Below are 23846 nucleotides of genomic sequence, written 5' to 3' on the forward strand. Positions count from 1 at the left end.
ATGGTAAGGAGAGCGGGACATTCCTAAAAACCTAAATCCAGTTTGAGGTGGAATATGTTCTTTATTGTTTTCATTTGCTTTGACTAAGTCCACTCCATGAGTCTACAGATGTTGTGGGGTTCAGTATTGTTAGCACACACACATTCTGTCCTCCCCCACCCTCTTTCCACTCTTTTACCCTCCCCCTCTCCTCCTCTGGAATCCAGCGTCCTGGGAGCCTTTCCATTCGTGCCTGTCTGTGGCAGTCTGCGGAGGGAAGAGCAGTCTGCGGAGGGAAGAGCTGGTAGAAGCACTCTGCTACAGGACTAAGCTCTATTTTCAAATATATAGAGCCAGCCTGGATTCTGCCTTCCCTCTCCTGGCTTCTCCAGTGAGCTGCTCTGCTCAATCTGTGCTGAGATCTCCTTTTGATCTGGGCACCTGTTCCAACTCATCAGCCAGGTGAAGGTGATTCTTTCTCTGTCTCCCTCAGCCATTGTTTTTGGGCTTCTTTTCCTCCCTCCCTCCCTCCTCTCTGTGTTCAGCCCTGCCTCATGCTTTGAGTGAGTGGGTTTGGCTGTGGCTTGCAGTGCGCGTGGAGCTCCAGAATATCCCTCACTAGAGTGAAGGTGTGGAACACTGGAGTAGAATACAGAACAGTGAGGTGTTTTGGTGAGGTAGAATTATTTTGTAGAATACTGATTTAGAACACTGAGGTAGAATTTCTGAGTACCGTTCTGAGCTGGAACTTTAGTAATAACTTTAATTCTGAAGTAGAATACTGTGGTGGAGTACTTGATCGGAATACTGAGCTAGAAGTATTTTGTGGAACATTGAGGTAGGTACTGTAGAGTAGGGAGAATGGGGGGTCATACTGCAGTGGTGTGTTTGGTTCTGCTGGCCCTATGCTGTGTGCTACTGCTAAGAGGAGGGGAGAGCGCAGGAGGCATAGTCTCTATAGGCCAGGCTGTGGAGGAGAGAGGGATGGATGGAGGAATGGAGGCCCTACATGGAGAGGAGTCCCAGGATGAGCCGGCTAAAGAACAGGAGCTCACAGAAACGCGAAGACAGACTGGCAAGGCAAAGAGAGCCACAGAGGAAGAAGCCGTACCAGGTAAGAACAAAGCCAACCTACCTATTATAATAAATGTTACTAAGTGGAGAGTTGGGAGCCACTGGTAGACCCCAATTGAGTTGTGGCTAGAAACATGGATGGTTTTATCTACTTGATGGGGCTCAAGAAGAAAACTGTTTTGGAACCCCTGGCTTGTGTTACACTAGTGTTCTTGGATCCAAGTCTTGGAGACTCACAAGATGTGCAGGACTTTGTTCCAGCCCAGCAATAACACACCTTATCAACTAATGATCAAACCATTAATAGAAAAAAATAATCTACATCGTCTGGTTGTTGGGCTGGAACAGATGCCTCCTTTCCAGGAGCAGGACTGGAGAACATTATGTTACATCGTCAGACAGGAGACAGGGCACAGAGGACAGGGGATAAGGCACAGAGAACATGGAAGATGAATGGAGAGCATTGGTTTCAAAAGAAGCCGGCGGTTTCCTGAATTACCCAGGCACTGTTCAGTCACTATGACCTGTCTAACAGTATACACACACATACCCTGCACACACCACTCTCACCTGTTTGTCTCCAGCTCACAAAATCAAATCACATTTTATTTGACACATGCACCGAATACAACAAGTGTACACTTTACCGTGAAATGCTTACTTACAAGCTTTTTCCCAACAATGTGGTTAAAAAGTAAGAAAATGAGCAAATAGATAAAAAGAAAATAGTAACACAATAAAATAACAATAACAAGGCTATATTTAAGGAGTACCGGTCCCAAGTCAGTGTACTTGGGTACGAGGTAGTTGGGGTGATTAATTGAGGTAATACAGTGTATTCGGAAAGTATTCAGACCCATTGACTTTTTCTACATTTTGTTGTTACAGTCTTACAGTATATTCTAAAGATTAAATCTACACACAATAACACTGAATACTTTCCGAATGCACTGTATGTACATGTAGGTTTGGTTAGGTTAGGTGATTGATTGAATTACTATGTACAGTACCAGACAAACATTTGGACACACCTACTCAAGGGTTTTTCTTTATTTTTACAATTTTCTGAAGATATCAAAACTATGAAATAACACATATGGAATCATGTAGTAACCAGAGAAGTGTTAAACAAATCAAAATATATTTTAGATTCTATAAAGTAGCCACCCTTTGCCTTGATGACAGCTTTGCACTCTCTTGACATTCTCTCAATGAGCTTCACCTGGAAATGCTTTTCCAACAGTCTTGAAGGAGTTCCCACATATGCTTAGCACTTGTTTGCTGCTTTTCCTTCACTCTGTGGTCCAAATCATCTCAAACCATCTCAATTGGGTTGAGGTCGGGTGAATGTGGAGGCCAGGTCACCGGATGCAGCACTCAATAACTCTCCTTCTTGGTCAAATAGCCCTTACTTTTTTTAACGTACTTTAAAATATATATATATATATATTTAACTAGCAGAGTCAGTTAAGAACACATTCATATTTATAATGATGGCCTTGTTCAGGGGCAGAACGACAGATTTTTACTTTGTCAGCTCGGGGATTCAATGTAGCAATCTTTCGCTTACTGGCCCAACGCTCTAACTACTAGGCTACCTACTGCCCCTTACTGTGAGGATCAACGCTGGAGACGAGAAGCAGGTACAGGGAGTGAACATTTAATGAAACACAGACATGAAACAGAACAGGAACAGCATCTGGACAGGAGAAAAATAACATCATCAATCCTGAAACAGGGAACAAACTGAAGAGCAGACAAATATAGAGGGGGTAATCAAATCAAATCAAATTTTATTTGTCACATACACATGGTTAGCAGATGTTAGTGCGAGTGTAGCGAAATGCTTGTGCTTCTAGTTCCGACAATGCAGTAATAACCAACAAGAATCTAGCTAACAATTCTAAAACTACTACCTTATAGACACAAGTGTGAGGGGATAAAGAATATGTACATAAGATATATGAATGAGTGATGGTACAGAGCGGCATAGGCAAGATACAGTAGATGGTATTGAGTGCAGTATATACATATGAGATGAGTATGTAAACAAAGTGGCATAGTTAAAGTGGCTAGTGATACATGTATTACATAAGGATGCAGTAGATGATATAGAGTACAGTATATACGTATACATATGAGATGAATAATGTAGGGTATGTAAACATTATATTAGGTAGCATTGTTTAAAGTGGCTAGTGATATATTTTACATAATTTCCCATCAATTCCCATTATTAAAGTGGCTGGAGTTGAGTCAGTGTGTTGCCAGCAGCCACTCAATGTTAGTGGTGGCTGTTTAACAGTCTGATGGCCTTGAGATAGAAGCTGTTTTTCAGTCTCTCGGTCCCAGCTTTGATGCACCTGTACTGACCTCGCCTTCTGGATGATAGCGGGGTGAACAGGCAGTGGCTCGGGTGGTTGTTGTCCTTGATGATCTTTATGGCCTTCCTGTGACATCGGGTGGTGTAGGTGTCCTGGAGGGCAGGTAGTTTGCCCCCGGTGATGCGTTGTGCAGACCTCACTACCCTCTGGAGAGCCTTACGGTTGTGGGCGGAGCTGTTGCCGTACCAGGCGGTGATACAGCCCGACAGGATGCTCTCGATTGTGCATCTGTAGAAGTTTGTGAGTGCTTTTGGTGACAAGCCAAATTTCTTCAGCCTCCTGAGGTTGAAGAGGCGCTGCTGCGCCTTCTTCACGATGCTGTCTGTGTGGGTGGACCAATTCAGTTTGTCTGTGATGTGTACGCCGAGGAACTTAAAACTTACTACCCTCTCCACTACTGTTCCATCGATGTGGATAGGGGGTGTTCCCTCTGCTGTTTCCTGAAGTCCACAATCATCTCCTTAGTTTTGTTGACGTTGAGTGTGAGGTTATTTTCCTGACACCACACTCCGAGGGCCCTCACCTCCTCCCTGTAGGCCGTCTCGTCGTTGTTGGTAATCAAGCCTACCACTGTTGTGTCGTCCGCAAACTTGATGATTGAGTTGGAGGCGTGCGTGGCCATGCAGTCGTGGGTGAACAGGGAGTACAGGAGAGGGCTCAGAACGCACCCTTGTCGGGCCCCAGTGTTGAGGATCAGCGGGGTGGAGATGTTGTTGCCTACCCTCACCACCTGGGGGCGGCCCGTCAGGAAGTCCAGTACCCAGATGCACAGGGCGGGGTCGAGACCCAGGGTCTCGAGCTTGATGACGAGCTTGGAGGGCACTATGGTGTTAAATGCCGAGCTGTAGTCGATGAACAGCATTCTCACATAGGTATTCCTCTTGTCCAGATGGGTTAGGGCAGTGTGCAGTGTGGTTGAGATTGCATCGTCTGTGGACCTATTTGGGCGGTAAGCAAATTGGAGTGGGTCTAGGGTGGAGGTGATATGGTCCTTGACTAGTCTCTCAAAGCACTTCATGATGACAGAAGTGAGTGCTACGGGGCGGTAGTCGTTTAGCTCAGTTACCTTAGCTTTCTTGGGAACAGGAACAATGGTGGCCCTCTTGAAGCATGTGGGAACAACAGACTGGGATAGGGACTGATTGAATATGTCCGTGAACACACCAGCCAGCTGGTCTGCGCATGCTCTGAGGGTGCGGCTGGGGATGCCGTCTGGGCCTGCAGCTTTGCGAGGGTTAACACGTTTAAATGTCTTACTCACGTCGGCTGCAGTGAAGGAGAGTCCGCATGTTTTAGTTGCGGGCAGTGTCAGTGGCACTGTATTGTCCTCAAAGCGGGCAAAAAAGTTATTTAGTCTGCCTGGGAGCAAGACATCCTGGTCCGTGACGGTGCTGGTTTTCTTTTTGTAATCCGTGATTGACTGTAGACCCTGCCACATACCTCTTGTGTCTGAGCCGTTGAATTGAGATTCTACTTTGTCTCTATACTGACGCTTAGCTTGTTTGATTGCCTTGCGGAGGGAATAGTTACACTGTTTGTATTCGGTCATGTTTCCAGTCACCTTGCCCTGATTAAAAGCAGTGGTTCGCGCTTTCAGTTTCACGCGAATGCTGCCATCAATCCACGGTTTCTGGTTTGGGAATGTTTTAATCGTTGCTATGGGAACGACATCTTCAACGCCCGTTCTAATGAACTCGCACACCGAATCAGCGTATTTGTCAATGTTGTCATCTGACGCAATACGGAACATATCCCAGTCCACGTGATGGAAGCAGTCTTGGAGTGTGGAATCAGATTGGTCGGACCAGCGTTGAACAGACCTCAGCGCGGGAGCTTCTTGTTTTAGTTTCTGTCTGTAGGCAGGGATCAACAAAATGGAGTCGTGGTAAGCTTTTCCGAAAGGAGGGCGGGGCAGGGCCTTATATGCGTCGCGGAAGTTGGAATAGCAATGATCCAAGGTTTTTCCAGCCCTGGTTGCGCAATCGATATGCTGATAACATTTAGGGAGTCTTGTTTTCAGATTAGCCTTGTTAAAATCCCCAGCTACAATGAATGCAGCCTCCGGATATATGCATTCCAGTTTGCAAAGAGTCAAATAAAGTTCGTTCAGAGCCATCAATGTGTCTGCTTGGGGGGGAATATATACGGCTGTGATTATAATCGAAGAGAATTCCCTTGGTAGATAATGCGGTCTACATTTGATTGTGAGGAATTCTAAATCAGGTGAACAGAAGGACTTGAGTACCTGTATGTTGTCATGATCACACCACGTCACGTTAACCATAAAGCATACGCCCCCGCCCCTCTTCTTACCAGAAAGATGTTTGTTTCTGTCGGCGCGATGCGTGGAGAAACCAGCTGGCTGCACCGTCTCCGATTGTGTCTCTCCAGTGAGCCATGTTTCCGTGAAGCAAAGAACGTTACAGTCTCTGATGTCCCTCTGGAATGCTACCCTTGCTCGGATTTCATCAACCTTGTTGTCAAGAGACTGGACATTTGCGAGGAGAATGCCAGGGAGTGGTGCATGATGTGCCCATCTCCGGAGTCTGACCAGAAGACCGCTTCGTTTTCCCCTTTTTCGAAGTCGTTTTTTGGGTTCGCCGGCTGGGATCCATTCCGTTGTCCTGGGTGAAAGGCAGAACGCAGGATCCACTTCGCGAAAGTCATATTCTTGGTCGTACTGATGGTGAGTTGACGCTGCTCTTATGTTCAGTAGTTCTTCTGGACTGTATGTAATGAAACCTAAGATGACCTGGGGTACCAATGTAAGAAATAACACGTAAAAAAACAAAAAACTGCATAGTTTCCTAGGAACAATATTGTGCAGCTGCCCGTAATCATGGTGACAGGTGTGCGTAATGAAAAGCAGCCTGGCACCCTCGAGCCTGGATATGTGTTGGGTCATTGTCCTGTTGAAAGCAAATGATAGTCCCTCTAAGCGCAAACCAGATTTGATGGCATATCGCTGCAGAATGCTGTTGTAGCCATACTGTTTAAGTGTGCCTTGAATACTAAATAAATCACAGACAGTGTCACCAGATAAGCACCTCCACACCATCACAACTCATGTTTCACGGTGGGAACCACAGATGCGGAGATCATCCTTTCACCTACTCTGCGTCTCACAAAGACACGGCAATTAGAACCAAAAATCTAAAACCTGGACTCATCAGACCAAAGGACAGATTTCCAACGGTCTAAAGTCCATTGCTTGTGTTTCTTGGCCCATGCAAGTCTCTTATTCTTATTAGTGTCCTTTAGTAGTGGTTTCTTTGCAGCAATTTGACCATGAAGGCCTGATTCATAAGGTCTCCTCTGAACAGTTGATGTTGAGATGTGTTTGATACTTGAACTCTGTGAAGCATTTATTTGGTCTGAAAATTCTGAGGATGGTAACTCTAAGGAACTTATCCTCTGTAGCAGAGGGAACTTCAAGGAACTTGAAGCTCTCAACCTGCTCCACTGCAGCCCTGTCGCTGAGAATGGGGGCATGCTCGGTCCTCTTTTTCCAATCGGTTCAACATGTACAGCAAGCTGTACAAGTAGATTTGGAAAATATCAGGGAGTGGGTTTGCTGGAACAAACTTGTTTTAAACACTAAGAAAACCAAAGTTATGTTGGTCTGTTCCACTAGGAAAAGGCCAACACAGCATGGGATACAATTAAGTATGGGGGGAGTACAAACTTAGGAAGTGGCAGAAACCAAACTACTAGGAGTGCAGCTAGACAACTGCTTATCATGGTCGTCTCAAATAACTCATCTATGTAAAACAAAATATTAAAACTGCATGCATGATCAGAAGGATAGCTAAATATTTACCGGGAAAGATTCTTAAGTAAACAACCCAAGCATTAATTGGGAGTCAGGTGATCTACTGTTCTGTGTTCTGGGGAAATGCATCCACAAGTTAAATTTGGAGGCTGCAGATTGAACAGAACAAAGCAGCAAGGATTGTTTTAAGGTGGATATATGCTTATTCGGTTGTAGTCATGCTCAATGCTCTTGGTTGGTCATCAGTCAACAAGATATTAAATAAATACATGCTTATTTTATTTCATAATATACACCATTTAAAACAGCCAAACTCTATTCACAACAGTATTCAGTTGGAAAGAGACAGACATTCAGTAAATACTAGGTGTCAAAGTCGTGTGTATAGGTGGCAGGGAAGTCAGGCGCAGGAGAGTCAAACGGAGTGTAAAATGGAGTCTTTTAATAAATGTCCACGTAACATGCTCCATAACACTAATAAGAATAGAATATAAACAAATATGGGTACGAGGACCCGTCGCGCACCTATACAATAAACACAACACTGACAATAAACAATCTCTGACAAAGACATGAGGGGAAACAGAGGGTTAAATACACAACAGGTAATGAATGGTATTGAAAACAGGTGTGTGGGAAGACAAGACAAAACCAATGGAAAATGAAAAATAGATCAATGATGGCTGGAAGACCGGTGACGTCGCCTGCTGAGCACAGCCCGAACAAGGAGAGGCAACGACTTCGGTAGAAGTCGTGACACTAGGAATAGATTGTCCACCATCTATGTGTTATCTAGACAGAAAAGAGAATGCTAAATAACATTTCGATTTAGAGCAATAAAGAAATTGAATAATTTATCTGAGCAAACAAGAAACTTTTCAATATATAAATTCAAACAATACTTTAAAACCATTTAAATATAATACATAGGAAAGCTGTGCTGGACTATGGTAGATGAAGAATCATACTTTTTAGACTGTTAGAGTATTTATCTGGTCAACATGTCAGTGTATCATGTCTGTTTGTAACAGTGTGTTATAAGTGAAAATATGATCATATTATTAATTCTATTTTAAGAACTCTTGGAAGATCAGTCCAAATGAGGACTAAAAGAGATCCTAATAAAATATAATCCCAGGTTCCTTAGCTTAGTGATTATATGGAGGGCACTATGGTGTTGAACGCTGAGCTGTAGTCAATGAACAGCTTTCTCACATAGGTGTTCCTTTTGTCATACCTATCTGGACCGTGTCTCTTGGCATGCACCAGAGCAGAGCAAAGTATACCTGGGCCTGAGACTGGGACTGGTACCTGGACTGGGACTGGTACTTGGACTGGGACTGGGACTGGGACTGGGACTTAGACTGAGACTGGTACTTGGACTAGGACTGGGACTGGGACTGAGACTTGGACTAGGACTGGTACTTGGACTGGGACTGGGACTGAGACTGGGACTGGGACTGGTACTGGGACTTAGACTGAGACTGGTACTTGGACTAGGACTGGGACTGAGACTAGGACTGGTACTTGGACTGGGACTGAGACTGGGACTTAGACTGAGACTGGTACTTGGACAGGGACTGGGACTGGGACTTGGACTAGGACTGAGACTAGGACTGGTACTTGGACTGGGACTTGGACTAGGACTGAGACTGAGACTGAGACTGAGACTTGGACTAGGACTGGTACTTGGACTGGGACTGGGACTTAGACTGGTACTTGGACTAGGACTGAGACTTGGACTAGGACTGGTACTTGGACTGGGACTGGGACTGAGACTGGGTCTGGTACTTGGACTGGGACTGGGACTGGGACTTAGACTGAGACTGGTACTTGGACTAGGACTGGGACTGAGACTGGGACTTGGACTGAGACTGGGACTGAGACTGGTACTTGGACTAGTACTGGGACTGGTACTTGGACTGGGACTTAGACTGGTAGTTGGACTGGGACTGAGACTGGGACTGGTACTTGGACTGAGACTGGGACTGGTACTTGGACTGGGACTTAGACTGGGACTTAGACTGGGACTGGTACTTGGACTGAGACTGGTACTTGGACTGGGACTGAGACTGGTACTTGGACTAGTACTGGGAATGGGACTGGTACTTGGACTGGTACTTGGACTGGGACTGAGACTGGTACTGGGACTTAGACTGGGACTGGTACTTGGACTAGGACTGGTACTGGGACTGGTACTTGGACTGGGACTTGGACTGGTACTTGGACTGGGACTGAGACTGGGACTTGGACTAGGACTGGTACTTGGACTGGGACTGGGACTGGGACTGGTACTAGGACTAGGACTGGGACTGAGACTTGGACTAGGACTGGTACTTGGACTGGGACTGGGACTGAGACTGGGTCTGGTACTTGGACTGGGACTTAGACTGAGACTGGTACTTGGACTAGAACTGGGACTGAGACTGGGACTTGGACTGAGACTGGTACTTGGACTGGGACTAGTACTTGGACTGGAACTGAGACTGAGACTGGTACTTGGACTGGGACTGAGACTGGTACTGGGACTTAGACTGGGACTTGGACTGAGACTGGGACTTAGACTGGTACTTGGACTAGGACTGGGACTGGTACTTGGACTGGGACTGAGACTGGTACTTAGACTGGGACTGGGGAAGATTTAGTCTGCTGCTGCAGTAACAGACCTGGCTGGGCTCTGAGCTGAGCATCTTGCAAACAGATTTGTACAGTCAACTTTTCTTTTCCACTGATTGTGCTGTAATCATGGGTGAACAGTGACCACAGAACCCCACTCTACAGTGGAAGGAATCACCCTCTGAGACAGAGATGATGATGAAGTTTTAATCATAAAGTACATTTGTTTCTGAGTTTCACAGATTAAAATCTAGTAAACTTCAGCACACACATCTGTTGGTTGAATCAGACCAATTTCCCAATTTGGTTGCACTAAAACCATGTATTTATATGGTAATTATATTAGTTAGTAGGTACTGTGTAACCACACTGAAGAAAAATATGAATGCAACATGCCTCAATTTTGAAGATTTCACTGAGTTACAGTTCATATAAGGAAATCAGTCAATTGAAATAAATCTATGGATTTCACATGACTGGGAATACACAGGGCCAGCCCGCTCATTTGGCAGATTTAGGCTGTGGTCGGCACATTGACGAGGGTATCATTTTCTGAACTGAATTGATAAAGATGCACCTCAAACAACACATTAAATCTCACATAATTCTGCCCAAAAACAATGTCAATTTCTCTTTTAAACAGTGGCATATGGGCTTTTTAGGTGAGCGCTGATGCCGCCCTGTGATAAGCATCTCCCACTTTGTCAAAGGCAAGGCTGCAAAATATTTTGATAGTTTATTCCCAACTCCTCTCTCTGTTGGAGAGAAGAATCGCTGCGGCGCGCAACCAACATTCCGTCCCCAAAATAATCTAACATGAATCATGTAGCAGATATAGCCAGGGTAAAACATAACCCATTCACAATAATTACAACTAAATGTCAAGAAAACAGTAGGCTATTACACCACTTTTTATTATTACCGCATGTAAGCGGCAAATAAGCGAATGGACATGATAGGCTACACCTCAGTAAACACGGACCGACACCGACGTCTACTGGATGTCTTTTTGTTGTTGTTGCTCTGTCCGGACTGGATGTCTTTTTTTGGTGCAATCCGGACTGGCCTTGCATTCCATGTCCATGGACGTTGGTTCAGATTTTGTCTGGTATCGACCGGCATTGATTTGGCCCAAACATAGACGTCTATGTTTGGTTCAGACTTGGTCCTGTCTGGACTGGCCTTGATTTGGTCCAAACATAGACGTTTCTAAATGACGTCTTTTCAACTTTTATTCAGAACCAAAAATTATGTTGATTTCAATGTCTGGAAAATGCATATTTTTATTGTCCGGAAAAAAAACACATTTTCACCTTTCATTCAGAACGTAAATTTAACCTAACTTCAATGTCTGGAAAATACTATTTTAGATGTCTTTTCAATGTTATTTTGTTTACTGGGATTGTTCTAGTTTTGCATGGGAAGGCAATTTTTTTAGGCTTGCCTAGGGCGGTAGAATGGCCGGGACCGGCCCTGGGAATACGTGGTCTGCAGTTGGACACTGCCAAATTCTCTAAAACAACGTTGGAGGCAGCTTATGGTAGAGACATTAACATTCAAGTCTCTGGCAACAGCTCTGGTGGACATTCCTGCAGTCAGCATGCCAATTGTACGCTCTCGCAAAACTTGAGACATCTGTGTCATTGTGTTGTGTGACAAAACTGGGTCGGCAGGTAGCCTAGTGGTTAGAGTGTTGGACTAGTAACTGAAAGGTTGCAAGATCGGATCCCAAGCAGACAAGGTAAACAATCTGTTCTTCTGCCCCTGAACAAGGCAGTTAACCCATTAGGTAAAAAAAAATATTTTTAGAGTGGCCTTTTATTGTCCCCAGCACAAGTTACACCTGTGTAGTGATCACTCTGTTTAATCAGCTTAATATGCCATATGGATGGATTATCTTGGCAAAGGACAATTGCTTACTAGCGAGGACGTAAACAAATTTGTGCACAACATTTTAGAGAAATAAGCTTTTTGTGCGTATGGACATTTTTATTTCAGCTCATGAAACATGGAACCAACACTTAACATGTTGCGTCCATTTTTTTGTTCAGTGTATGTTGTACAGTAGGTAGACATTGTTACATAGTTTGTAGTGTGCTATGGGATAGTTGCTACTACTGTTATACCTATTTGTCCACCATTGAGAAGATATGAGAATGACCAACCACATAGAGTCAGACGGGACAATGTTGATAATGCCCTAACAGCATGTCATTACAGTTTGACTGGGTTTACTAATGGAGAGGAATATTTTCCATGAAGACATTGCCGTTCCACAGTTATGTCACTGGCACTGATATTCAGACAGCCATGAAGAGAGATAGTGAAATGCCAATGAGGCTCCACTGACTTCTGGATTTACACAACTTTTTGCTTCCCAATATGTTACATTACAATACCATACAATACAATGCCTTCCAGTGGCGATTGAGGCAGAACCGTAAGCAGCACAAGAGGATAATTACATCCACATATTATTCATAACATGCAAAATTCTGTAAATATGTTCATTCAGAGGAAAGGCCAGAAAGAAGAACAGCTTCATTATCCATTCCACATCAAATAGAAACCTACAGTCCTAGTATGTGATTTTGGAATATTCAAATGGGACATCATGTGGTAACACTTAGATAAGCCCAGATCTCCTTGACCATGAGTATGATGATGTCGCTATAGTTCCTCTTCTTGAGGTTTGTCTGTGTGTACGTGTATGTGTTTGTGTGTCCCGGGCCTCCCGAGTGGCGCAGCAGTCTAAGGAACTGCATTGCAGTGTTTGTGATGTCACTACAGACCCAGGTTCGATCTCAGGCTGTGTCACAACTGGCCATGACTGGGAGACCCAATGAAGCAGAGCACAATTGGCCCAGCGTTGTCCGGGTTAGGGGAGGGCTTGGCTGGCCGGGATTTCCTTGTCTTATCATGCTCTAGCGACTCCAAGCTGACTTTGGTCGCCAACTGGATGGTGATTCCTCCGACACATTGGTGCGACTGGCATCCGGGTTAAGTGAGCAACGTGTCAAGAAGCAGTGCGGCTTGGCAGGGTTGTGTTTCAGAGGACGCATGGCTCTTGACCTTTGCCTCGCCGGAGTCAGTAGGGGAGTTTCAGTGATGGGACAAGACTAACTACCAATTGGATATCACGAAATTGGGGGAAAAAAGGGGAAACTACCCCAAACTTTTTTGTAGATAGAACAGAGGAGGCTTTCTTCTGCACAGGACACCATCATCTCCCCCCCGCCACACACACATACACAGCCTGTCTGCCAGACATTAGCTCAGCTGTGCCCCCTGCTAGTGATGCTGTCTGGCAGACCCACTTCCTGGTACACATGTCTAGACTGGGATCTCTGTCTTTGTCTCTCTCTCTCTCTCTCCGTCCCTCGCTCTCTCATCATTCTGTTTCAATTGCAAAAAGTTGGTGTTGATTTATAGCCGTTGTTTGAATGCCATATTGTCCTATCAATTTCAACATTTACATTACATTTACAATTGAGTAATTTAGCAGACGCTCTCATCCAGAGCGATATACATATCTGTCTGCAATAAGACTGGTAGGAGCTGTAAGGCCTCATATTGGGCCCTCAGGGGTCAACATGATCGAGTTTATTCACTTTCCTTTGCTTCTTCGTCCATCTCCAAGCCCGGGTCAGGAGAGCCCCAGAGGAGGAGGAGGGCAAAGGGAAGAAAAAAAAGGGTAAGAAGGACAAGAAGAACAAGGAGTCTAAAGCAGACAAAAAGCTGAAGGACAAGGGAGGCCGCCGCGGCAAAGCACCAACAACTCCACCACCGACCACTACCACACTACCACCGACCACTACCACAGAGGTGTACACAGAGCCAGGTAATTTAGTTACACACCACTCTAGTTAAAGGTCCAATGCAGCTGTTTTCATCTCAGTATCAAATAATTTCTGGGTAACAATTAAGTACCTTACTGTGATTATTTTCATTAATTTTTAAAAAAAAATAAAACAAAAAACAGCTTCTTAAGTAAAGAGCAATTTCTCAAGCAAGAATTTTGCTAGGACTGCCTGGGAGTGTTCTGAGTGGAGAGGGGAAAACTGACGATTAGCTGTTATTGGAAGAGAGGTTTGGAACTCTTATTGGTTTATTAACTCTTTTGCAGCCTGGTGATGGCACCAGGCAAGCCAAAACTCCATCCCACCTAAACAGGCTAAAATTTCAGGCTATCTTTATAAACAGCTCTAACGCTAAAGGGTATTATTGTAATTTTCACAATTTCACCGTATTATTCCAACTTCAGTGTGTAAATACTGTATATATGAAACACAGAAAATCTCGTTTTTGACCTCACTGGTTCTTTAAGACAGACTAGAATTGGTAAATTAACTATACAATGATTTGTCATTTGTGAGTGCTAAGTTGTTTGGGCTGAGCTGGTGCTTCAGTGTTCTAATACCAATCAAAATGTTGATCTTATTTGTACCATTGAAAAGTATATGGATTTTCTCCACAATAATAATGTTACATCTACTGTCCTGTGTCCCTCTGACAGAGGATGACTACTGGAACCCTGATGATGATAAGCCAGCCACCCCAGAGACTGACTCAGAGGATGACTACTGGAACCCTGATGATGATAAGCCAGCCACCCCAGAGACTGACTCAGAGGATGACTACTGGAACCCTGATGATGATAAGCCAGCCACCCCAGAGACTGACTCAGAGGATGACTACTGGAACCCTGATGATGATAAGCCAGCCACCCCAGAGACTGACTCAGAGGATGACTACTGGAACCCTGATGATGATAAGCCAGCCACCCCAGAGACTGACTCAGAGGATGAGTACTGGAACCCTGATGATGATAAGCCAGCCACCCCAGAGACTGACTCAGAGGATGAGTACTGGAACCCTGATGATGATAAGCCAGCCACCCCAGAGACTGACTCAGAGGATGAGTACTGGAACCCTGATGATGATAAGCCAGCCATCCCAGAGACTGACTCAGAGGATGAGTACTGGAACCCTGATGATGATAAGCCAGCCACCCCAGAGACTGACTCAGAGGATGAGTACTGGAACCCTGATGATGATAAGCCAGCCACCCCAGAGACGGACTCAGAGGATGACTACTGGAAGGGAGAGGAGGAGGAGCCTGCAGGCCCAGTGGTCGACCCAGAAGATGACTATTGGAAGGGAGAGGACCCGACGGCCACATCCCCCCCTCTTGTGGTGGATGGAGAGGTGGACACGGGAGATGAAGACTACTGGGAAGCCAAATGTATGTTTAAACCTCAGTTTCCTAAAATGACTGACAATGACTGACTGACTGACTGAATGGATGAATGGATGAATGAATGGGATAAAGGTACCAACAACTGTAAAATGTCATTTTGAAATAACTTGAATAGTAATTTCCAAGTAGTTAGTAAAGTATTTTACATACTAGCTATTTGTTTATAAGTTTATAACAGCACATACTGAACTATTTGGTTACTTGTACATTTCTTCTCCAGCTCCTCTCTATATCAAACCACCTGGAGTCTTTAACCCAGGGTTTCCCAAACTCGGTCCTCGGGACCCCAAGGTGAGCACGTTTTGGGTTTTGCCCCAGCACTACGCAGCTAATTAAAATAATAAACTAATCATCCAGCTTTGATAATTTGAATCAGCTGTGTAGTATTAGGGCAAAACCCAAAACTTCCGCCCCTTGGAGTCCAGAGTACCAGGTTTGAGAAATGCTGCTTTAACCAATGAGTTTTAAATCAGATGATGGCAAGATCATCTCATATGAAGGTCTGTCAGTGACATTCATAGCTAAGCTCAGCTCATCTGTACTTTGTGTGAAAGTTACAAGTTTTCATTACGTTACTGTGTCCATATTTCCACTACTGTTTTACTCTACCATTGCTCCATATTTCCACTCCTACAGTATCTTACTCTCCAGTACCTCTATTTCTCTCACCATATCACTCCATCGTCTCTTTCCGTTCTCATCCTCTATTTCTCTCACCATATCACTCCATCGTCTCTCTCCGTTCTCATCCTCTATTTCTCTCACCATATCACTCCATCGTCTCTCTCCGTTCTCATCCTCTATTTCTCTCACCATATCACTCCATCGTCTCTTTCCGTTCTCATCCTCTATTTCTCTCACCATATCACTCCATCATCTCTCTCCGTTCTCATCCTATATCTCTCACCATATCACTCCATCATCTCTCTCCGTTCTCATCCTATTTCTCTCACCATATCACTCCATCGTCTCTCTCCGTTCTCATCATTTCTCTCACCATATCACTCCATCGTCTCTCTCCGTTCTCATCCTCTATTTCTCTCACCATATCACTCCATCATCCTATATCTCTCACCATATCACTCCATCATCTCTCGTTCTCATCCTATTTTCTCTCACCATATCACCCATCGTCTCTCTCCGTTCTCATCCTATTTCTCCATATCACTCCATCATCTCTCTCCGTTCTCATCCTATTTCTCTCACCATATCACTCCATCGTCTCTCTCCGTTCTCATCCTATTTCTCTCACCATATCACTCCATCGTCTCTCTCCGTTCTCATCCTATTTCTCTCACCATATCACTCCATCGTCTCTCTCCGTTCTCATCCTATTTCTCTCACCATATCACTCCATCGTCTCTCTCCGTTCTCATCCTATTTCTCTCACCATATCACTCCATCGTCTCTCTCCGTTCTCATCCTATTTCTCTCACCATATCACTCCATCGTCTCTCCGTTCTCATCCTATTTCTCTCACCATATCACTCCATCGTCTCTCTCCGTTCTCATCCTATTTCTCTCACCATATCACTCCATCGTCTCTCTCCGTTCTCATCCTATTTCTCTCACCATATCACTCCATCGTCTCTCATCCTATTTCTCTCACCATATCACTCCATCATCTCTCTCCGTTCTCATCCTATATCTCTCACCATATCACTCCATCATCTCTCTCCGTTCTCATCCTATTCTCTCACCATATCACCCATCATCTCTCTCCGTTCTCATCCTATATCTCTCACCATATCACTCCATCATCTCTCCGTTCTCATCCTATTTCTCTCACCATATCACTCCATCATCTCTCTCCGTTCTCATCCTATTTCTCTCACCATATCACTCCATCATCTCTCTCCGTTCTCATCCTATTTCTCTCACCATATCACTCCATCGTCTCTCTCCGTTCTCATCCTATTTCTCTCACCATATCACTCCATCGTCTCTCTCCGTTCTCATCCTATTTCTCTCACCATATCACTCCATCGTCTCTCTCCGTTCTCATCCTATTTCTCTCACCATATCACTCCATCATCTCTCTCCGTTCTCATCCTATTTCTCTCACCATATCACTCCATCATCTCTCTCCGTTCTCATCCTCTATTTCTCTCACCATATCACTCCATCGTCTCTCTCCGTTCTCATCCTATTTCTCTCACCATATCACTCCATCATCTCTCTCCGATCTCATCCTATTTCTCTCACCATATCACTCCATCATCTCTCTCCGTTCTCATCCTATTTCTCTCACCATATCACTCCATCATCTCTCTCCGTTCTCATCCTATATCTCTCACCATATCACTCCATCGTCTCTCTCCGTTCTCATTTCTCTTCTTGCGCTCTTCTCGTACTTCATCATCCATCACCTTCCTTTCTTCCTGACTCATCTTCCTCTTCTATCTCACTCTCTTCAATCTTGCACTCCTTTCTTTCTCTCTTTTCTTTTTCATTCTCTCTTTCTCTCACGCTTTCACTCTCTCTTTCGCTCTCATTCTCTCAATATCTCGCTCGCTCTCTCAATCTCTTACTCACTATTGCACTCTCTCATTCTCTAACTCTCACTCTCTCTGTTCTCCAATAACAGATGAGGTGCCCGAGAATCTTCCTTTCCCTGACGGTAAAGAGGTCGTCCCCACAGAGAAATATGACTTGAGCTACGCTGTCACAGGTAACTCACAAATTAAATCAATGAATCAATCAATACGTACTGTAAATGTATCTTAGTCAGTCAGTCAGTCAGTCACTGCTTAGAGAGCCACATTGTATGCTGGTGTTCCTCCTTTCTAAGAATGAAAGACAACCTGTGTTCTAGTGTGGGATATGATCAACCGTCCTCTAACTCCAGGGAATCACATCAGGCTAGCTAGATCATAGCTGTTCTTTTAAATGAGAGTGAGTGGGTGAGAGTATAGTTCCACACAATCAAAGGCTTTTCATGGTTTTGTTTTTGATCGAGAAGCCTTTCACAAGATGGTTGCTCTGTTATATTCCTTGTAAATGTAAATTAAACATTTAACTAGGCAAATAACAAGCAGTGAGTTACACTAGCTTTACGTTGGTCCAAACAGAGAGCGTCTGTTGTGGCTGCAGAAATTTGAACATCACTGTATTGGAAGATTACTGCATTATCAAGGCCTTTAGTTAAATAGCCGTAGCTACAGAGAGCCTTGGAAAGCACACATAAAACCAAAGAGAGTCTGTGTCATGTTGTTAAGTAAAAAGAGAACAGTACTACCAAACAGGTTTCTGCTGGAGTCAACTTGTGGTTTTGCCAGGGCAGTTATGTCCCACTGTGCACATGCGTCAGTTCAACGTCTAGTTTTGATTTGCATTTGAATGAGTTGTCAACTAACGTTAATTCAACGTGAAATCAATAAAACCATGTCATTTGATTTATAGTAGGTTAAAAGTTGGGTGAAAAAAAGACAAACATTCTCAAAATGTCTTAAGTTGATGACTTTTTGCAAATTCAATCAGTTTTCCACTGCTGAAATGACGTGGAAACAACATTGATTCAATCAGTTTGTGCCCAGTGGGGTAGTCCTGTTGAATCAATGCAGAAACAACGTGTTACCCAGGCTACAGTATACTAAGACTGTTCTAACATTGTGTTTCTCCCTCTGATACAGTATACTAAGACTGTTCTAACATTGTGTTTCTCCCTCTGATACAGTATACTAAGACTGTTCTAACGTTGTGTTTCTCCCTCTGATACAGTATACTAAGACTGTTCTAACATTGTGTTTCTCCCTCTGATACAGTATACTAAGACTGTTCTAACGTTGTGTTTCTCCCTCTGATACAGTATACTAAGACTGTTCTAACATTGTGTTTCTCCCTCTGATACAGTATACTAAGACTGTTCTAACGTTGTGTTTCTACCTCTGATACAGTATACTAAGACTGTTCTAACATTGTGTTTCTCCCTCTGATACAGTATACTAAGACTGTTCTAACATTGTGTTTCTCCCTCTGATACAGTATACTAAGACTGTTCTAACGTTGTGTTTCTCCCTCTGATACAGTATACTAAGACTGTTCTAACATTGTGTTTCTCCCTCTGATACAGTATACTAAGACTGTTCTAACGTTGTGTTTCTCCCTCTGATACAGTATACTAAGACTGTTCTAACATTGTGTTTCTCCCTCTGATACAGTATACTAAGACTGTTCTAACATTGTGTTTCTCCCTCTGATACAGTATACTAAGACTGTTCTAACGTTGTGTTTCTCCCTCTGATACAGTATACTAAGACTGTTCTAACGTTGTGTTTCTCCCTCTGATACAGTATACTAAGACTGTTCTAACATTGTGTTTCTCCCTCTGATACAGTATACTAAGACTGTTCTAACGTTGTGTTTCTCCCTCTGATACAGTATACTAAGACTGTTCTAACGTTGTGTTTCTCCCTCTGATACAGTATACTAAGACTGTTCTAACATTGTGTTTCTCCCTCTGATACAGTATACTAAGACTGTTCTAACATTGTGTTTCTCCCTCTGATACAGTATACTAAGACTGTTCTAACATTGTGTTTCTCCCTCTGATACAGTATACTAAGACTGTTCTAACGTTGTGTTTCTCCCTCTGATACAGTATACGAAGACTGTTCTAACATTGTGTTTCTCCCTCTGATACAGTATACTAAGACTGTTCTAACATTGTGTTTCTCCCTCTGATACAGTATACTAAGACTGTTCTAACATTGTGTTTCTCCCTCTGATACAGTATACTAAGACTGTTCTAACGTTGTGTTTCTCCCTCTGATACAGTATACGAAGACTGTTCTAACTTTGTGTTTCTCCCTCTGATACAGAGGATTCTATTACACCACCACCTACCCATGAAAGCCCATGGTACGAGGAGTATGACTATGGATATAGTGGTGGAGAGAGTATGTACACACACACACACACACACACACACACACACACACACACACACATGAAATGAACTAACATTAACCCATGGCCAAATCTCCAATAGAAATCTGTTTTTCATTTCATTGGGACCCTGCAGTAAATTAAAGATTTGATAGACACAATCAAGAATTGAACCACTACCACAGAGTCAAAGTAATGGGCCTACACTCTCTCATTCCCCACAAGAATGAACAAGAGACGTGTATAATTGTCAGACTGTTTCAATTACATGGTCAGTCATCTTCTTCATAAAATTGGGTTTAGCGAGACTTTGCCAGCTGAAGTTACAAACTGCAAAATAAGCTAAGTAATGGAGTTGATCCTTTCTTCCAGCACTTATGTTTATGCTTGTGGCAAACATGAAGAAAGGGAAGAGGGGAAAAAGTTGAAGAATGCTTTGTTCACACCTGTTGTGATGGATTATCTGTCAGATAGAATAGGGAATCATGACAGCTGTTGGTATTCTATCTGCAACGTTTAGAATGTTTCACATCTGAAACATGGGGAGGTGGGGAAAATGGATTCACCCATTGAAGTTTTTCACTCCTTTGTTTACTACAGCAAAAAAACAGGAGGAGGAGGAGGAGAGGGAAAGACAAAGGAAAGAAAAGGAGAGAGAGGACAGAGGTATGATCTGATATGTGGTCTGTCTGTCTGTTCCATTATGATCTGAATGACTGTGATCCATCTGTCTGTCTGTCCGTCCATCTGTCCTAGGTTGTGGATACTTCCCATCATACAGTAATATTTGACACTACGTTTACATTTTGGTAATTTAGCCGTAAGACTAAATATCTTTGGTAATTCTTATGCAGAGCCGCTAATAATCTGTGCATTCAATTAAGGGAGGTAAAACATCCACACATTGCAACAAGTAAAACTTAGTAACACTGCAATGCCAAACGTTGTACTGTCAAAGCTCTCAGCCAATCAGAAGATCATATGACACACAGATAGAACATGTCATGTTACTCACAGATTCATGTACAGGATGTTTATCAGTCCCATGTGGTTCATGGTTCCAATAAAAGCCAAAAGAACGAAATCACAGATGTTAGTCTCTGCCTGGGCTTCACTTGCTAAGACTTACAGACGAGGGACAAAAGTTAATTCTCTCCAGAACAGGACAAATCTCAACCGTAGAAATGTGTTGTGAAGGAAGGATGGTAGGGAAGAAAGGCCTGGGGTATAGTGGTGACCTGTACTGTTTGAATTATTTATGAGCTGGAGTGGAGCAAAGAAAGAGGGAGGGATGGGCCAGCCAAGAGAGGTTACAGTACTAACAGGAAAGATGAATGAAAAGAGAGAAAAAAACAAGATAAGGGATAGAAACAGAGGAGCATAGAGTCCCGGTTAGAGAAGGAAGGCAGAGATCTAACCATAGAGTCCCGGTTAGAGAAGGAAGGCAGAGATCTAACCATAGAGTCCCGGTTAGAGAAGGAAGGCAGAGATCTAACCATAGAGTCCCGGTTAGAGAAGGAAGGCAGAGATCTAACCATAGAGTCCCGGTTAGAGAAGGAAGGCAGAGATCTAACCATAGAGTCCCGGGTAAGAGAAGAAAGGCAGAGATCTAACCATAGAGTCCCGGTTAGAGAAGGAAGGCAGAGATCTAACCATAGAGTCCCGGTTAGAGAAGGAAGGCAGAGATGGAGATCTAACCAACAGCTGTTGCCACATGTTCCGGTCTCTTTCTGTACCTCGTGCACTGTGACCATGTTAGAACCACAGGAACTGTATAATCATAATATGGAACATTTGTCTGTGTGGGATAGCCAGGGTGTGGGATTAACCAGTAAAGGGATGCCAGATGTACTGTGTTTTCAGTGTGGGATATCCAGGGTGTGTTATTAACCAGTAAAGGGATGCCAGATGTACTGTGTTTTCAGTGTGGGATATCCAGGGTGTGGGATTAACCAGTAAAGGGATGACAGATATACTGTGTTTTCAGTGTGGGATATCCAGGGTGTGTTATTAACCAGTAAAGGGATGACAGATATACTGTGTTTTCAGTGTGGGATATCCAGGGTGTGGGATTAACCAGTAAAGGGATGACAGATATACTGTGTTTTCAGTGTGGGATATCCAGGGTGTGGGATTAACCAGTAAAGGGATGACAGATATACTGTGTTTTCAGTGTGGGATATCCAGGGTGTGGGATTAACCAGTAAAGGGATGACAGATATACTGTGTTTTCAGTGTGGGATATCCAGGGTGTGGGATTAACCAGTAAAGGGATGACAGATATACTGTGTTTTCAGTGTGGGATATCCAGGGTGTGGGATTAACCAGTAAAGGGATGACAGATGTACTGTGTTCAGTGTGGGATATCCAGGGTGTGTTATTAACCAGTAAAGGGATGCCAGATGTACTGTGTTTTCAGTGTGGGATATCCAGGGTGTGGGATTAACCAGTAAAGGGATGACAGATATACTGTGTTTTCAGTGTGGGATATCCAGGGTGTGGGATTAACCAGTAAAGGGATGACAGATGTACTGTGTTCAGTGTGGGATATCCAGGGTGTGTTATTAACCAGTAAAGGGATGCCAGATGTACTGTGTTTTCAGTGTGGGATATCCAGGGTGTGGGATTAACCAGTAAAGGGATGACAGATATACTGTGTTTTCAGTGTGGGATATCTAGGGTGTGGGATTAACCAGTAAAGGGATGACAGATATACTGTGTTTTCAGTGTGGGATATCCAGGGTGTGGGATTAACCAGTAAAGGGATGACAGATATACTGTGTTTTCAGTGTGGGATATCCAGGATGTAGGATTAACCAGTAAAGGGATGACAGATATACTGTGTTTTCAGTGTGGGATATCCAGGGTGTGGGATTAACCAGTAAAGGGATGACAGATATACTGTGTTTTCAGTGTGGGATATCCAGGATGTAGGATTAACCAGTAAAGGGATGACAGATATACTGTGTTTTCAGTGTGGGATATCCAGGGTGTGGGATTAACCAGTAAAGGGATGACAGATGTACTGTGTTCAGTGTGGGATATCCAGGGTGTGTTATTAACCAGTAAAGGGATGACAGATGTACTGTGTGTTCAGTGTGGGATTAACCAGTAAAGGGATGACAGATCCTTGAGGTTAAAAGTGTCTGTGATTAAAATCACTCAACTGAAACAGTCATAAAACAGGTGTGTACAGTGTGTCTGTCTGCAACTTCATGGAGTATGCTGTGAAAGCCCATGCACGCATGCCTGTCTCTAGGTTTACTGAATACAATAAAATTCATGTGAATTTAATCAGCACATTCCTGGATTTGGAGAGATAGAAAGGAACCCAGAGGCATGTGGGTCCTCCGAGGCATTACTGCATTTGGCCACATACGCACAGGCACGTTTTCATTTGAGTGATTTAGCAGGCGCTCTTATCCAGAGAGACTTACAGGAGCAATTAGGGATATGTGCCTTGCTTAAGGGCAAATGGGCAGATTTTTCACCTGACTGAAAGGTTGCTTCTATGGCTCTGGGATTCGAAGAAGCAAACTTTAAGTTACTGGCCCAACACTCTTAACGAGCTCATGTGCACACACACACAATCGATTACTGGAATGGTAGTTAGTGATTGACTATGGGTGCTCTTTAACAGAGAGAGCTCAGCAGAGGAGGGAGGAGGAAGATAGGGAAAAAGCCAAGAAGAGACCACCCGTATTCAAAGAGCCCAAAAGTAAGTCAACTACTACCATCCAATTACAAAAATACCTTTATCATCTCCATGTCATCTTCATATTCACAATTTTTGTAATCTGACTAGTTTAATACTTCCATTTATTTGAGATAATCGGTTTCCAGAAACCATTAGCATACCTTATGATGTTTTCCA

At 43.7% G+C, this 23846-nt stretch overlaps 1 protein-coding gene across 1 annotated transcript in view; it reads left to right on the forward strand.

The window, feature by feature from the left end:
- Positions 1–223: 223 nt before the first annotated feature.
- The window catches only part of LOC112263920 (adipocyte enhancer-binding protein 1), a 29675-nt gene continuing 6052 nt past the window's right edge, over positions 224–23846 (forward strand). Inside the window, exons 1-7 of the mRNA XM_042331392.1 lie at positions 224–1093; positions 13466–13666; positions 14342–15070; positions 17673–17756; positions 19906–19983; positions 20573–20638; positions 23613–23690. Coding sequence (XP_042187326.1) covers positions 841–1093; positions 13466–13666; positions 14342–15070; positions 17673–17756; positions 19906–19983; positions 20573–20638; positions 23613–23690 — 1489 coding nt within the window. The 5' untranslated portion in view covers positions 224–840. The remainder of the gene's footprint in view (positions 1094–13465; positions 13667–14341; positions 15071–17672; positions 17757–19905; positions 19984–20572; positions 20639–23612; positions 23691–23846) is intronic.

Source organism: Oncorhynchus tshawytscha, linkage group LG12 (genome assembly GCF_018296145.1).
Source record: "Oncorhynchus tshawytscha isolate Ot180627B linkage group LG12, Otsh_v2.0, whole genome shotgun sequence".
NCBI classification, from domain to species: Eukaryota; Metazoa; Chordata; class Actinopteri; order Salmoniformes; family Salmonidae; genus Oncorhynchus; species Oncorhynchus tshawytscha.